Consider the following 17295-nt stretch of genomic DNA (forward strand, 5'->3'; position numbering starts at 1 on the left):
AGAACAAACTACACTACAGTTGCCAATTCTTTTAAGAGAAAATGCTAACAGTAATTGTAACTCCTTAATGAAATATATAAGCTTACTAGTCACTTATGCAAGATGTACTTTAGATAAAATATAGTTATTAATAAGGATAAGATGCTCTAAGAATGTGTGTATTCAACTTTGTTTAGTAATATTAAGAATTAAGAACTCAAGTATTTAACCTTATTTAGAAACTCCCTTGGTTTTCCCCCTGGAGTACTGGCCAGGCTCCAGGTGGAATCCAACAGGAGGATGAAGTCAGATGTTTCCGCTCAAAGGAAGTTGCCAGTTATTTTGGCCTGTTGCTTTAAGGGCTGGACCTGGTTGCAGCGACTTTGGATCTATGGATGGACGCATCACGTAGGGTTTCCAGTTTGTGAGGAAAGGCACTCTAATTTCTCACCGTATCCAGGGTTCCCTAACAATTGCGGATCTGAATGTCAGTACTTCTATTAATTAAGTGTGCTATTCCATATTTTCCTTACTGTTTATTTTGTAGTATTTAGTCATATCCTTTGAATATAGTTAATATGGGATGCTTTGTACTTAATAGGGTACCTTTAAGAGTTTATTGTGGTGATTAGGAATAATATTATTGATTATAGTAAGTATTAAGATGGCATATAGTAGTATAATGAGAAATATTAGTAAATTTATGCTTGTGCAGCCTGCACAAAAAGGGGGAATTGTTGGAGAACGCCTTGCAGAGAGCAAGGCCATAGCTCCCTGCAGAAGTCGGTCCCAGCCACCTGAGGTAAACAAAGGAAAGAACCCAGGGTACAGTTATGTAAACAAGGATGAAGACCCAGGGCTCAGTTGTGCTAACGAGGATTGTTGTGAGAACACAGAGATAAGTTGGGGGCACACTACGACCTTGGGGGGTGAAGAGAAGCAGCACTGGGAGAGAAGCAGGTTTACAGCAAGAAAGATGTTTATGCATACCAGAAATGCCACAAGGGGCTGGTGTATTATAATGTGATCTTTTGAATGTACCCAATGGCTGAGACATTATAATGTAGTTTCTTGAATGTATCCAATAGAGTTGCAAGTAGTGTATTGTAGACTGCTTATATAAGGTGTGATTTCTTTCAATAAAGTTGAAGCTTGCTCTATCATTCACATTGAATCGGCTGCTTGCTTCCTCCGCCCGCCGCACTAAGACAATCTGGGGATTGAAATACGGACTGTGGCAAGTGATACCCCAAACCATGAGAGCCACAGTCTGGGTAAGAGCTTACAGCTATTTTTTTCCTGTGCAAAAGCAAAGACTGACTCAATGCTAACTCACTTGAGCAGAGACTTAACACCAGCTTCTGAGTTGATGGTTTTGACAGGGTGCCCATACAATTACAAGGTGAGAGCATCATTGTTTTTCACCTACAGAGTCTTCTGGATGGTTTTAATAACGAACCTCTAGAAGAGCTTTGTCTTCCTGCTACCAACTCCTCCTACAAGTTATCTATGCAAGGAAAACATTTAATGTCTCCGGTGAAAAGTTTAAGCCCTCCTGAATAGCAGAGAACAAGCAGGAAGAACAGACTCAAGCTCATCAACCTCCAGGCTGTGCCAATGGAATGGAATTGATAAAGCGGAGCTTCAGTATGGATCACCTCCTCCCAGTTCCCTGCAGACACGTAGAAGACACACACGTCTTCAGTAACTGTTTTGGAGCCTGACATTATCTTAGTAACAGCAGCTGGAATTTCTGACAACAAGGTGATCCAAGGTGAAAGCGACCCACTGGGGAGCAAGTTATCAGGGTATCTGGAAAATCTATCCACATTCTTGGATGCACATGGTTTGTGCTGATGGCTTATTTTCTCAACTGTGCTGCCCAACAGACACTGAGAGGGCTGGCTTTCTATAACCTCCACCTCTCCTCATTTAAGAGGAGACAACTGATGAAGTAAATGATCCATCAAAATGAGAATAAATGTCCACCCTCTTGTGAGGGCACAACTGAAGGGGCAGGTCTTTTTCACAGCCACTTGAAAGCTTAGTAACCTTTTGCAAGTATTTTCAAGCCTAACTCAGGCAGAATGTCATTTACTAATGCTGTTCAGGATTGTTACATGAAAAAGCTGAAAATTAATTGTTTAGAACAAAAGCAGAGACGAGAGAGAAAGAATAATGAGAACAACTGCCTCAGTTTACTTTGGAGGCGACAGCACAGCAAATGAAGTATTTGTTTCAATGAATTTTATTTAATTCTGTATTATACAAGTGGGATCTGAATCCCCAAACTTCCCATCATCAACATAATGGAGAAGCACCACTGCACAAAAGGAAGGCAGAATTTTGGAGCCAGAAGACAGGCTAGATCAAGCCATTTCTACCCATGTGGTCAGAAATTCTTCCTCCTTCACACAATGTACTTCCCAGACCAGCAAGTTTACCCCAGGAATAAGAGAGACAAAGCTAGCTCTAAACACTCCCTCCTCCTCCTCCTCTCCCCAACAAAAGAGGCTGCTCAATACCAGTAGTGGAATGGTTAAAGATAGGCAGTACATTAGATTTTCAGTCTCTCAACCAGCCCACTAGATTAAGAAGTGGCCTGGTTACTCCCTCTCTCCTGGAAAAGATCCAGGAAAATCAAAGACCTAAAATGCTGAAGACTTACCTCCTTTCCTTCCCCCATTCCATAGCCTTGTTCTCTAAGCAGAGAGTAGGCAATGAACTTTGAGGAGTTTGAAGGAAAGCCAAGGAAAATCAGGGGCTACCTGAATCCCCGGGAATCTGGTGGCTACCCTGGTGCCCTCATTCATTCCCTTTGAGGTTCAGAGACCTGTTTGGAATAGTACAGAGAGGGCTTCCTTTAGGGTTTTGGAGCAACCAGGGATACAGAACACACAGGAACCGCCGTGAGGGTACACACCATTCCAGGGATGGCCCAAACCACAAAAAGGTAAAGACTCCCCCCAGCCAAGGCCCCAAGGGCTGGGGGAGCTGGGACGAGGCCCTGGCAGGGGGAAGAGAGCTCCTGCAGCAGTACTGAGGGCTCGTGGGATTTTACTTCTTCTTCCTCTCCTGGGAACAGCGAGGGCAGAACCTGGTGGAAAGGGAAGTAAAAAGCCAGCATTTAGGGCGTAACAATGAACCTCAAATATACAGTCCCAAAGGACCTTTTCCAAGGTCCCCAACAAAGCCTTAATTCAAGTTTTCCTTTTTGAGAGGTCTGTACATACAGTACTCTCCCTTTTGCCACCCAGAACCTCCCCTTTCCAAAGACCAATGCGCCTTCCAGACTGCTTGTTCACTCACCATTTTCCTCTTGGTTTTGTTGTCAGACCCACACAGGCAAAATGAAACCATTCAATGGAACACTGTTGGGATGGAGAGCGGTAAGTTAAAGAGCAGTTTTCTTTTGAAATCCCTGCTTCTGGGCTACTGAAGCTTCCCCACATTTGATCACTAACTCCTAAATCCCTAGCAGCAATCAGGGAATGAACTCATGCCCAACCTACACATTGTCATTTTAAGGAAAACTCTGAAGAAAGAGGTCACAGCAAGTCACCCCTCTGCCCTTCCAAACTACCCAAGGCAAGTCCTCTCCTTATCACTGCTTGCTGCATCAGGCCTTGCCCAGGCAGGATAAGACTTTCTGTGCAAGACTCCCCTCTACTCCCTTCTCCCCCATTTCCAGCAAGCTCTTACATCAGGGTTGTCGCAGCCGATCATCTCCCCATAGGAGACCTGGTGGCAGAGGCAGTAAGTAGGCTCATTGGGGTCCACAGGCATATCCAATACATCTGAAGGGTGCACATTTCCAAAGGTGACTGAAGGCATCCCATACTCTGTGCTACTGCAGGACAGGAATAAAGTAGGTCAGCAAAATAAAGTAGGTCAGCCTTCGAGTCCCTTCATGCCTCCCAAGATATGTATCGCTTGTTTGGCAGAGACAGACACTCCTCTATTTTTAAGCACACGCACACAACTCCACTGAAGTGACCTGCCTTCCCCTTCATGTCACGCTCCCCTGAAAGAATTAAAAGGTCTCCTTCTTCTTGCTTCCCAAGGAGGGACAGGGGACACACTGTATAGTCTGATCCTTCACAGGGAAGTCTAGCTAGGCCTCCCTTGGTCTGATTTGTAGTGCTGCTCCTCATTTCCACAAATCTCTCAAATACTTACGTGCGGACAAGCTTCAATTTCTTTTGGGCAGTTTTTGGTGCTTCCTCATCAGAGTTCTTCCCTTTAGAGCGAGCACGGGCAGCTTTCTTCTCTTTCTGGGCTCGGCCCTCTGGTAAGAAGAGAAAGAGGTGTTGCATCTGCCACCCCACCAAAACAGACACCTGACAGCAACAACCTCTCCAGCACTAAAAATACACTCCTACTGTGGAGTGCATATTGGCTTTGGGCCATGCACCCTGTCTTAATTATATCTAGCGGCCTTGAATATGCTCACACAAGAAGCGCCCAGGTCACAATCTTTTTACCTGTCCTTCAGATTCCAGCGTAACAGTCTGTACCACTCCAGTGCCTGCCTTCATCCCCACCACTTCCATAGTCACTTGGCTGCCTCCTGTATCAATCTGCAGCCCAGTGGTGGTACTCACTCTTCTTGCCCTTGCTGGAAGAACTGTCATAGTCACTCGACTCTATCTGCTTCTCCTTCAGGTCTGCTTCAAAGCGAGCGAGGTCTGTGTCCAGCCGCCGGATGTGCTTATCAACCTGCAAAGGTGACAGGGACCAGGAGTCATAAAGAACAGAGCCCAGGGGCAGACAGGAGCAGGCTTGCATTAAGAGCTGGGAAGCAAGAGTGGGGAGGGCCTAAAAAGAGAGATCAGAGCCTCCCAAGACTGGGGGCTTTAGTACAGCTTTTCATACGATAAGCACTAAGACACTTCCCTTCATACCATCTCGTAGGTCTGCATAGCCAGCTGGACCTTGTCGTCCCCAAACTCCTTGCATTTCCCATAGGCCTCCTGGATTTGCTTGAGAAGCCCCAGTTTTTCCTCCGAAGACAAAGTCCGTGCATTGCTGATATACTCTGTGGCCAACTTATCGATCTCTGACTTGAGGTCTGAAACAAGTTTACCATTAAATATGTAAATACACATACACACACACTACAGTGCCTTGCTCTAAGAGATGGCAGGATCAGAGCAGAGCTTCCTCCCCTGCCCTGAGATCCCCATCATAAAGGCAAAGGAAAGAAAAGCTGGTCAAGCTGCATACATCCTGACTCCTCAACAAAACCACCTTTAATCCTCACCTTCTGTCCTCTGATCCAGATCTCGCATAAGCTGGAAGTTTCTCTGCAATTCAAACGGCAGGTTCTCAATACCTGCAGGGAAAGGAGGGTACATAGAGAAGTCAGGTTCCTGTCCACGATGCCAAGGCAGAAACAAAGCTAAATGATGACACCACTCCCGTGATACCCAGTGCCCTTTCTTGGTGCACATCAGCATGCTTCCATTTGTTGTCAACTCCAAAGGAGACAAAACTATAAAAATATGATATATTTAATCCAGGAGCATAGTTCTGTAATACACACTAGTTAACAGAAAACTGCTGCCATGCAGAAATGCCTACATTAAGAAAGCAGAAAACCAAAATTTGTAATGAAGTGAGTCATTATAATACAACATATTCATTCAAGTACTCCATTAATTAATGAAAAAAATAGTACAACAGCTGGTAAATAATGCCATCTAGGTATTTCTATAACAGGATGTAAAAATTTAAGTTGATCAAATGCTAATTCACTGAAAAGTGAGTCCATCTTAACGCATCTATTTTACATGTAGGGGACAGGCGACACTTTGTGCAGAGCCAGAAAGCAAGTCTTAGACAGGAATGGAAGCAGTGAACATCAGTCTTAAACCCCCATCATCACACGTTTCTTGTTCTGTCTTCTGCACCATAATCTCAGTGTGGTCTGTCCAACACCTGGAAGGATGCTATACTTCATGAATAATAAATACTTGTAGGGCTCTGAATGAGCAATGTGAAATTGATAGTCAATTAATTTTCAATGCACTATGCTACTCACCCCCTAGGCATCACCAGATGCTCAACTGACAAAGCCGATAAAAATAATTCTCATTTTTCCATGCCTGTCTAATCAAACTGAGATCTAGTGTCACTGCATTAACCTGAAGTCCAAGCTTGACTGTTCTCACCTTCATATCTAACAAAAAAAAAAAATAAATCTCTCTTGCAGGTTAAAAAAAAAAAAAAAGAAAGAAAAAGGTGGGGGGAAAAGCTATTCAGAAACACAACATAAGTATGTCTGCTTCCTGAACCCACTCCCCAACACATAGGGAGTGTAAATAAAGGTGTGCCTACCCATCATCAAAACTGTCTAATACATCCGTCCCAGCAGCAGTCTTTATTTTCGCTCCCACATGTTTCTACAGCAGAGACACTTTCCTGAAAAGCAATCAGCCAGTAGAGAAGGTCTGTATGCAAGAGGCACATTTTAACAAGTACTACACACGGGCCATGAAATTAATTCCTGTAAGAAATAAAAACAACTGTGGGCCTCACTGTGCTCAGAAGCTTTAACTTATTTTTTTGCAGAGTATATACAGTAAGTTACATACAGAATCCTCATAAGTAAGCATGTTATTGCTTCAATAAATTTACATTGATATTTCTAATTAAAGTATTGAGAAATGCTCAGATAGTAGGTGTCCTTAAGCACCCAGATACATAATCACACAGCACATACACATCACCCTCCTGCACTCAACGATAGTTAACACTGCAACATCAAATTCTCAAAAAATTAGTAAGCAGTAAAATTAAGGCTATCTGCACATTCCTAAATTTGATACTTCCATGATAGTCCAACATGTCAGACTACGCACAAGGTTCAAGGAGACGACTACCAAATTACATCGCTATGGCTCAAAAAAGCATCTTGGAAGACAACAGGGACACAATCCTGAAAATTATCATTGCTTACAACAGGAGCTTATGGCAGGGATCAAATCCAGCTTGGGAATCTCAAGACCAAGCCTTTTTCTTTCCTGCAATCCCCAGACTCATCAACTCCAAACCTTTCAATTTATACAGCAAATGAAACCTGGGTCATGCTGCAGCATGCTGCTTTTCACTCCTTTCCAAAGCATCCCCTACAGAAGACAAGACAGGTATCCTCTAGAGGAAAACAGTATCTGTTCTTGCACTGCACACAATATGTCAAATTTACAGCAAGTTTATTAGTCCTGGAAGATCATGACTTCTAAATTCTTGACTTTGTAGTTTTTAAAAAAGATTAATGCAATTTCTTTTTCTCTTCTAGAAAGGAAAGTAAAAGCACAAATTCCACCGCATACAGTCAGTTTTCCCTCAGCAGGGCTAGAAACCTTTAGATAGAGTGAGCACCTAGGCTAGCACAAAGAAACAGTGGGATGCTATTCTCTGGGCAGAACAACCCTACATGAGCTTACAGCCATGTTTCACAGCAATATCCTCACAGCAGGAGAAACTCAGGCAGGAGTCTGCTTCTGTTACAGAACCTGAAAGGGACTGTGCTTTATTTTTTACAGCTGTTACTGTAAAAATCTGCCACTACCATTGACGCCAGCACATGCCCTCGCCTGGAAAACCTCTGTCTTCCCTCTGCCTCTAATGTGCTCGGTCTGGTCTTTTCAGCCCGTGCCATCCATCCTTTGGAGACTCTCTTCCCAGCACCGCCTCCCCTCGCTGCCAGCCCTGCACAGCCCGGCCAGGGCCTCCCCTGCCTTGTTCCCTGCCTTGTTTCTTGCCTCGGTCCCTGCTTCCAGGCGTGCAGAGCACCTAGCTCCCAGCAGCTCCCGGCAGCGTGGAGAGGGGCATCATCCAGTGCTGGCTCTGGCCAAGGCAGACACTCACGCTCAGCACAGACCCAGTTGGCGGATCATTTACCAGTCAAGCACGTAGAAGCAATGATCTTCCAGAGGCTCATTAGCTGGGCAGGTTTCCACGGGGACTGATGAGGCAAACCCCTGTCATTTGAATTCCTTCCCTGCTAAAATCAGCAAAATGATTTTATAAAACTCCGGTAAAATGTTTCACTCTGCAAATCTATTATCGGACCCACATTCTGCAATTGCTTCGTCAATAAACTGGGAGAAAATGAAACAAGTAACAGTACAGTGACTTTATAATCAGAACTGTTATAAAGATGCTTTATCTATCCAACTGAAAGTGGAAAGAAGCTTTAGAAATTAAGATCCAGAGAGTTCGGCAAGAACAAAAAGCATAACAAGACAAAGCTGCAGCTAAGCAAGTTTTAACTGAGCAACAAACTCTTATAGTTTGTATGTATATAGGTTCATCTAACTACAGGGAAGTTTTCTGTCTGCCGCTTAACTCAAAAGCATCACAGAATTTATCAGAGGTCAGTATACTTGCTGAAATTGCCTGGCCTGTGCCATGCTGGCTATCAGACACCACCCTAAAAGTCCCATTAAAAAAAAAAACCCACACCTAAGATTTAAGTTTTATTTCCTCATTCCTACTAACACAACACACTTCAGTCCTTCTAAAAACATTCATGTTACTTTGTTTCCTCCTGAATGACTCCTTTCCATTTGCTCTTTCTTCTTATTGTAAAATACACCTAAACTTTTTGTGACTAAACAACTGTAAAATACCCAAATAATTCTCAGATTCTGGAATGGATCAGTGTAAAGAAAAAACACCCTAGAGGCATCCTTGATCACTTGAGAAGAGGGGGCAGAGAAGGGCAGTCACTCTGTCCCAGACAGGCAACAATCTGACAGAAAAACAAAAGCAAGGGCCTCTTTCAACACAAATGGCATAGCTGCAAGAGTGGAAGAGGAGGGTGGAGATGTGCAGTGAATACAGTGCTTGCAATGCCAGCAGCTTTGCCCAAAGCACGGGCTGGCATTAATGCAACCGTGTTAATCTGCCTAGATCCACACAGAGCCACATGCAGCCCCACTGTACCCCACTCATTCCTGTCACAGTACGATTACCCTGAAAATCATCATTGCAAGTCTCTCATTGAGTTTTTCCCACCCCTTTGTTTTCTCACTTTAATTTCCTATCACAAGTTAAAAAAAGTCTCTCTACCTACCTTCATCTTTCCTTTCCTCAACTCCTACTCCTTCACTACTCCCATTCTTCGTTTGTTTGTTATTCTCCTCTTTCCTTGTCATTCCTTACCTCATTCATTCATCTGCAGGCATCCATGACCCTGCTGTCTTGTCGCTAAAGAACCATGCACTCTCACTCTCCACAAGTCAGGATCCATCAAGACCCTCCTTCCCCTTCAATTATTACTATTTATTTTTTAGAAACACATGTGGGGTGTCAAGTGTAGGCAACTGATATTTAAATTTCAGCTGCTTAACTCTGATGTTAACTCTGATATAGACACACAGAGTGCAAGCCTACACAACCCAACAACTTTCACTATGCTTCAGTCCTCCAGAGCACGTCTTTTAACTGTGCGAAACAATGGGTTTGGACTGTGACAATGTCCAAACTCCTAAACAGATCCATTGCACCAAGCACTACACAAATACACGGTCCCTCTCCTGAGACATATGTTCACCCATTATGTTCAGATGCATGTTTCAATTTATTAAAAAATGTGAAAATAAATTTTGAAACATAACCACAGTTGCTTTATTGAACAGTACAGATTTCAGCAAACAGTTTAAACACATTGCTGAAGATAATTTAAAAAATCCTGCTTGTGCCAGGGACTGCCACAAGGAGAGGGTAAGTTCTTTGCCTCCTGAGATAGGAAATTGGCTGGTATCTTGTGGGGGAAGCACACAGGACTTTTCAGTACTCCATGATTCTCATAATTTTGTAGCATTTTAAGTACACTGCAGGACAACTGGCTTATAGCAATTTTCAGAAGCTTCCTTGCTTCACAGAATCATCTACATTGGAAACAACATTGAAGATCATCTAGTTCAACCATTAATCTAACATTGACAGTTCTCAACTATACAATATCCTTAAGGATTCCTCATTAGCGGGAAGATACCTTGCATATCCCTCCATCCCTCTTTTTAGAGGGTATAATCCTTTTAAACTGCTGCTTCTACTCTGTCCTGCACTCTCAGCTAATTATTTATCTTTCCACACAATTTATTGAAATTGGTGGATGTGTATAATATATACCTTTCTCTCTATGCATATATGACTCAGCCCTACTGCAATATAGGCATCCTAACCTGTAACATACTCTCAACAGCTCTGTAAGGGATAATACTACCTACATTCCTACAAACAGGGTACCTGGGTGCATAGTAAACTGCGCAGGCACCCAGGAATTATGTGACCATGGCATACACCCCAAGCTCGGGGCCAGTGCACTGCACACCAGTCCACCCAAGCACATCTACTTCAGGCACTGCCCAAAGAAACAGATTATCAGTCAATGTAACAGCCACAGAAACCTAGTACTCCCCAAAGAGTGAACCCTTTTCTCAGGCTCTTTTTGTCTCTTTCTTATTGCATTAATTCAATGCTACAGCATCCACAGCCAAGATAGTAGGTGATGTTGTTAAGTATTAGAAAAGGGATCTTTATCACTGTGTTAAAAGATCAACCTTGATTTCAGAAGCTTGGAAGACTAACATGTCAAATTAGACTTGCACCACTCCAGGCATTTCCAGCCCGTCACAGATCTCCAAAGGCAGAACCACCACCAAGGAGATCATAGGGCTACCTGACAAAACGGTCAGATCAGACTTGCTGTTGGGTAAGTGAAGAAATGCAGAGAAAATGCAGTATGCTTTGTCATGTAATGCCATCTTCTATCAACGCTGATTAAAATACTAATCAGCAACCAAGTTTAAATGAACTGGTCATTAACAATTATAAATGTATTAGCTTAGTGGGGGCTGTGCCAGCATCTTTCACAGACAAATGATGCCTATGAATCACAAAAATCTCTCCCCTGCATGAGATCTTTTGTAATTTTCCAGAGATCATGTGTGCTGCATCACAGATGCAACTAATCCAGTCTCAGTAAGGTGAAAGGCATCTTTCACTCCACTAAAGCAGTGTTAAATATAGAAACAATTTATTAAGAGATTTGCATATCTGAAGTATGATGTGAGAAACTTGAGAGGCAAGAACAGGAGGGTATGGCTGCATGCTCCATTGGGGAGGGGTCAGAATAATGACTGTAGGTGCAGTGAGAACTCTGGGGAATGTGGAACACAGCCAAGCCTGGGAAGGAACTGAGGGCTAGCCACAGCTAGTTCTGACATCACACATATGCCCTCCAAGAGTATTAAGATGACAATTACACATCATACCCTCATTTGATGAAGTTATACAGAGGAAAATCCAGACAGATGTAGCTGAATAATCGTATTTTACTAGCTAATGTTATCAAGGAATGAAAGGACATTCCCATGTCAGTTGCTGAAGAAAGATGACTTTCAAGAGGGTGTATGCTGCTTCTGTTGCTCTGTGCTTATGCTGCCATTAAGTTTTCCAGTATTGACAAACCCTGAACTGGTGCAATTCTATGTGCCTATTGACATATGCAAATAGAAGGAGCAAAGAAAACTTAATGCTTCCCTAATCAGTACAAAAAAGGGGAAAAACCCCAAACAACTACACAGTACCATGTTAACTTACCAGCTGAGGACTCCTCATCTAAATCTGCTGTCTCCATCATCCTCTTCACTGAGGCAGATAAGTCCTAGTGTCAGCTCCTGGAACGGGTCCTGACTGGTGGCCTCCAAGACAACGGAATTAATATCAAGCAGCCATCTGAGTAGACAGGCCAGCAACATTTCTCTACCTCTCAAGATCACCAAGGCTACTAGCCCTCTGCTGATGACTCTCCCAAGCCTTTAGGTCTAATTCAGATTCAAAATGTTGGCAGAATCTAGGTCCTCAAAGGTTTGGGGTGGGGGAAGATGGAAACACTTTTTATTGTTTTGTTACCATTCCTTATCAACATTTTATGCTGACATTTATTCAGTAATTTATTCAAATTCAGGAAATTTGAACTTCCTTCCAGTCTGGCACACACTTCCCAAGTGGAACAACGCATGCTCCCTGTTCAGCAAGGCAAATAAAGCAACAGCTTCATCAGCAGGAATATATGTGGTGGACACATGGCTGGAACCATCAGGGAAGGTGTTGTTTTATTGCTTCAGGAAGCATACCCACAAACACAACCTTTCCATTCACCTCAGCTGTGTTAGCAACTGCACAGATGCCTCCTCAGCAGTTCAACACAGGTAGGTGAGCAGAGAAGGCATTTCAAAATAAATTCAGGCACCAGAGAGGTGAGGAGAGGTACATGCCTTGGTTCTGTTGCCATAAAAGATAAATCTGTGTTTTGTCACTAAATAGGCTTACTTTATTCCAATACCCACTAGGTGGGTAAACAGGGAAGCACTGATGGTAGAAAATACATGCAGTTGTACAGCAGTTCCCTCTACTATAAAGACAATCCCTACACTCATGGCACATTCACATATAAACAGACTTGTAGAAAACTATCTGGGACTGTTTTCGGAATAAGTGTACTTCAACAATGCCCATTATAAAGAAGCTCTGCAATCCTCCCAAAAATTCCAAATGTGAAGAAAACTCAGCATTTGCATCCCATCTTCTAGAAAATCTGTATTAGTCACCCTTCTTTTCTCCCCCTCAAAGCCTCCACTATAGTATTTCTAATCTAGTACGAGAGCAGATAGTGAGCCAAGCACACTAACTCAAGTTTGAGCAAGCACAAACTCCTCTAATGAATCGTCATGCACATTCAATCTTCTCATCACAAAACACTGTTTTCTTCCTCCTTATTCTTCTTCCATTCATTTCTACACCTCTAACTCCTTTGTACCCATAGTTTTTCCCCTACTAAATCTGCACTGCTTTCTTGGTGTGAGGGAAAGCACTTCAGAACCTTCCTTTCTCCTCTCAGAAGCAGTCGCAAAATGGTTTAGAGACCACAAAAACAATATTTGAAGAGATGGAAATCTCTTCATGCTTAACTTCAGCCACTGAAGAGAACTGAGGAAAGAGCCATGCTCAAATAAAAACACCTGGGAAGAAGAGATCTGGAGCAAGAAACATTCATTCCTCTTCTTCCTCCTCCCTGAATCCTTTGGCTCAGTACAGTCATTGAAGGGGCAGCTTCAGTAGGATGAAGGAAGGAAGGTGATCAGAGCAGACAAGATACAGAGTTCCTCTGTCAGGATGTTCAGCACAGCAGGAATGTGCATATTTTTCTGCTGCAAAAACATCTGCTAGGAGCATAACACATTTCAGACAGATATGCTTTGCAATTAACAGTTTAAGAGCAAAGGCAAGGGCATGTCTAATCCTAGGTCTAAACCCAGTTTCAAATTACAGCAAGGACTTGAAAGCTACTGAAATACCAGACCTAGGAAGCTGGCAGACACCTTGATAACTTGGCTGTTCCACAAAAATCTCCTGGAAAAGAACTTCAGATGTCCAAATGAGAGGACTCAAAATTTATGAACTGAAACAACTGAGGCTGTATGTATAGCTCTGCCAGACTGCTCGTGCATTTTAAAATGCAGTTTTTAATTACCTAACCGCATGACATTTTCATATGAGGCAGTTATTCCTAGTGACTGAGCAGTGATTCAAAGGTGGTTTTTTTTTTTCCTCTTTGCTCAATACAGAGTCACACATACACGACCTAAAACCCAATACGAAAACTGAATTGGCAATCAGCTTTTCAAGGTGTTCGTTATGTGACATTATAATGCTTTTTCACAATGTTGCTGTGGAGCAGCCCACTTTCCTTAACAATAAAATGAAGGTCAAGAGATTTACTGAGGCAGAAAGATTAAAGCCAAGAAGGCCAGGTCATTACAAACACACCTCTTGAAATGTCTAAAAATGCTACACAGTCTGACTTTTCAGAATTATCTGTTCAAAGAAGACTTCAGTTGCAGCTGACTACACATTTTCACTCATAATATGAGGGAAACACAAGCCATGCAAGGAGAACCTGTAAAAAGTGTGACCCCCAAAATAAACACAAACATCAAACTCACTTTGTCAGAGTGGTATTCAACTGCCTCAGAGATAGGCCACTTTTTTCTTCTTACAATGTTCACTTAATTCATTATACGCCTTCCCTTTCTTCAAGGATATGAAGAGGTCCTACAAACAACTGCCCTCTTTCATCACACACTCCTCATTCATTCCCTGAGCAGATCCAGCCAGTAAACCATATGAAAGAGAATCTCTGTGGGAGGAAAAAAAATTCAACCGAAAACTGTGTATGCATTAGCACTAAAATACTAAAAGAATTCCATTCCAAGATATAAATATTAGACATTTTTAGAAGAGCTGACCAAGGGTTCTGGCCTATTTGTATCTATTTTCAGGAAGTTTTGAAACATTAGTGAACGCCATCAAAACTGAACTCAATCTTTAAAAATACTTAAATAATTAAAAAAAAAAAAAGAAAAAGGAAGGAAGGAGAAAGGAGGAGCAAGGGGGAAACTGAATGTTGGCAGGGAGGTATGAAAAGAAACGGAACAGCTGATCTGAGATCATCTCAAAAGAATTAAACAAGGATGAAAATATAGATTAAATGTTAAACTTGCCTAACTGGACATTTTTGATAAGAGTACATATTTCATTAGCAAAAATAATTTTCTGAAGTGATTAAATTACAACTCGCGTCAAATACTTGATGTAGTACCAGAAAGTATCTTACATAACAAGCTAGAATAAGAAACAAACCAAACATAAGATCTATTAAAAGTACTTTAAACAGCTACATCAGGCTTTAGAATGCATTATAGAGAACTGTAAGCTGTGGCTGTACCACTAGTGCAAATTACACAGAAGCAGTTCTTGATCCACCAAAAGAAAAGTTACCCACTTGGAAGTGAGATGCAGACTGGAAGAATGAGAATGGAAGGAACAGACCACTGGGACAGCAAAAGACAGCTCGTCTGCAAACAGATTACTTTCCATCAAGTCTTACGGAGGGTAGTACATTTAGGAATGAGCAGTATCAGCGATGGATAAAAGGAGGCTGGACTGTATTGTTCAGAAAGACTGTATCGTATCAATATAATGGTAGATAGTTACCTGAATATGAGCTCCCAGCTGAAATGCAATGGTGAACAGGGATAAGGGCGTACCAAACAGAATGATAACCTGACTTCTTTTGTTAGTACCATGAAGAACACTGGTTACTAAAGGACTGTATGCATTTTCATAGAGTCTGAAGTTCAAGTAGGATGTTAAAAGATTAGAGCAGGCTTGGAGAACAACAATATGGGTAATTAGAAAACTGAAAAATATGTTATCACTGGTCATTTATTTTTCTAAGTTATCAGAAAGAAGGCTAAGATTTAATCAATTACAATCTACACAAGGAAGAAATTTTTAATAAGGGGACACTTCAACATGGAAGGTGAAAGGTGTTACAGGTGCAATGACTAATATTGGAACTGTGAAAAGTAACTACAGACAAAAGTCACAAATCCATGACAGCAACACCTATCAGTAAACTAACTTACTGAAGACTGAGATGGATACTCTTTGACTGTAAGTATTACAACTCATATGATGTGCTTTTCTGAAAGAAACTCTAGATTAAGAACAGCAACTGTCCTACAATTAGCTATAAAAGAGAAATGATATGTCCTGTATAGTATATGCGACCAGACAAAATTGAAAAAGGCCTTAAGAGCAAAAAGGGCTAAACCATCACAGTTAAGATTGCTTTGTTCTTCCTAACATCTCTGCAGCCAGATTTTTTTAAAGTATTTTTAGATTGTACACGTTATTTTTTTTTAAACAAGACACCACCATATAAATATCTACCTTCACAGGACGAGAATCTCTACTTCAATTGCAGGACCACACATCTCAGCTGAGAGAGAAAATAAGAGTCTGTCATTTTCTCTGCATGCTTGTACTAAAGGGGAACAGGAGTTTCCAGCGGGTTCACTGATTTTAGCTGACGGTGACAACGAGATCCAGCAGTGTTTGACTTTGGTGGGAGCACTCTAGCCATCAAGCTCAGCGACAGCTTCCTTTCTCTCCAACCTCGTATCTACCATGCCTCTCCACCAGTGCTGTATCTTTCTCATCTCTGCCTACTATCTGCAAATCAAAGTCTTTCACTCCTTTACCTTTGCACTGCAGTTCTTACTCAAAATACACTTGTGCTCTCCCAGCAGGAAAAACCTGCATCCTCCCCATACACTTACTCCTTGTCCATCTGCTTCTTTCTCCTCCAGCCCCCATCCTCCCAGCTCCTGGCCATCTTTGCTGAGAAGCCTGTCAACTGCATTCTTTCACAACAGAATGAGAAGAGCAGAAAAACATACATCTTTGCTCAGCCAATCCTTGCTCCTCTCTAACAATCTGTCTCCTCACTCAACTCTTCTTCCTGGCTTTTGCATCCTCCTTCCTTGCAGCTCCTAGATTGCCTGCTTGCTTCCAGCTTATTTTCAGCTTTCAGCAAAATTTGTTATGGTTCTTGAATTTTCTTAATTCACAAGAGGTTTCCTTTCCTAATGACAAAAGTAGTACTGCAGACACAACGAATGAGACCCTTTGTCTCCATATCAACACAGTATCTACTTTGTACTGGAGGAAACCTACTGTAGCAAAATTTCTGAATAATCAAGCTCCAAAGTTTCCAAGCATATGCAATCAGGTAGCACGAGATTTAACTTAGCCAGGTATAGTGAAGTAAAAGACGTGTGACCAGAACTACCACGCTTTAAACACACCACCCCATCACCAATGCTCCCCTGTTTCTAATGTTGACACCAGATCAAAAAGAAAACATGAACAGAGCATTAATCAAAGAACAGGTTACTAAATCTTAACTCATTCGCACATTCCTTCAAAACAACTCCTCTGCTTAGTCTAGCTGACTATTTTAAGAACACGGGAGTAAAACACGCATTGAAAGTCATCCCCCAAAGGGGCAGAGTCCAACAAAGTTATAAGCACCTTAAAGCAGGATGGTATCATAGGAGGGCTCAGATAACGTTACCAACTCCATTAGTATTTACAGAGCGCTTCTTGGACCAGCGAAACAGGACTGCATTTGTAAGACGACAGCGAAGGAATCTACCGAAACGACCTTCCTACAGCTACAAAAGTTATCTTCGGCTTGATTCCCCCAGCCCTGCAGTTAATCCCGGGAAAGCCCCTGACAGCCGAGCTGCCGCTCCCGAAAGGCGGCTGGCGAGGCGCCGGACTCCTTCCTCCGGGGCCAAACCAAGCGCTGTCCGCTGCCGGACCGCAGAGGGGCCGGGCTGCCGCAAGAGCCCCAGCCGAGCCCTGCCCCACGGCGGAGGAGCAGCCGGT

The 17295-nt window shown here is 42.5% G+C and overlaps 1 protein-coding gene across 3 annotated transcripts in view; it reads right to left on the reverse strand.

Moving 5' to 3' along the window:
* Positions 1–2209: 2209 nt before the first annotated feature.
* Positions 2210–17295, reverse strand: part of ING4 (inhibitor of growth family member 4) — a 15424-nt gene continuing 338 nt past the window's right edge. Inside the window, exons 1-8 of one of the 3 annotated variants that reach the window (XM_026861078.1) lie at positions 16936–17289; positions 5243–5314; positions 4884–5050; positions 4584–4698; positions 4159–4267; positions 3682–3829; positions 3289–3350; positions 2210–3076 (exon numbers count right to left, since the gene is read on the reverse strand). In XM_026861078.1, the coding sequence (XP_026716879.1) occupies positions 3037–3076; positions 3289–3350; positions 3682–3829; positions 4159–4267; positions 4584–4698; positions 4884–5050; positions 5243–5270 (669 nt within the window). In that variant the 5' untranslated portion in view covers positions 5271–5314; positions 16936–17289 and the 3' untranslated portion in view covers positions 2210–3036. Of the gene's footprint in view, positions 3077–3288; positions 3351–3681; positions 3830–4158; positions 4268–4583; positions 4699–4883; positions 5051–5242; positions 5315–11595; positions 13968–16935; positions 17290–17295 lie in introns of those variants that run through there. The other 2 variants (XM_026861060.1, XM_026861070.1) reach the window with 2 other exon arrangements.

This window comes from Athene cunicularia, assembly GCF_003259725.1.
Source record: "Athene cunicularia isolate RWA chromosome 1 unlocalized genomic scaffold, athCun1 chr1_part1, whole genome shotgun sequence".
In the NCBI taxonomy this organism is placed as follows: Eukaryota; Metazoa; Chordata; class Aves; order Strigiformes; family Strigidae; genus Athene; species Athene cunicularia.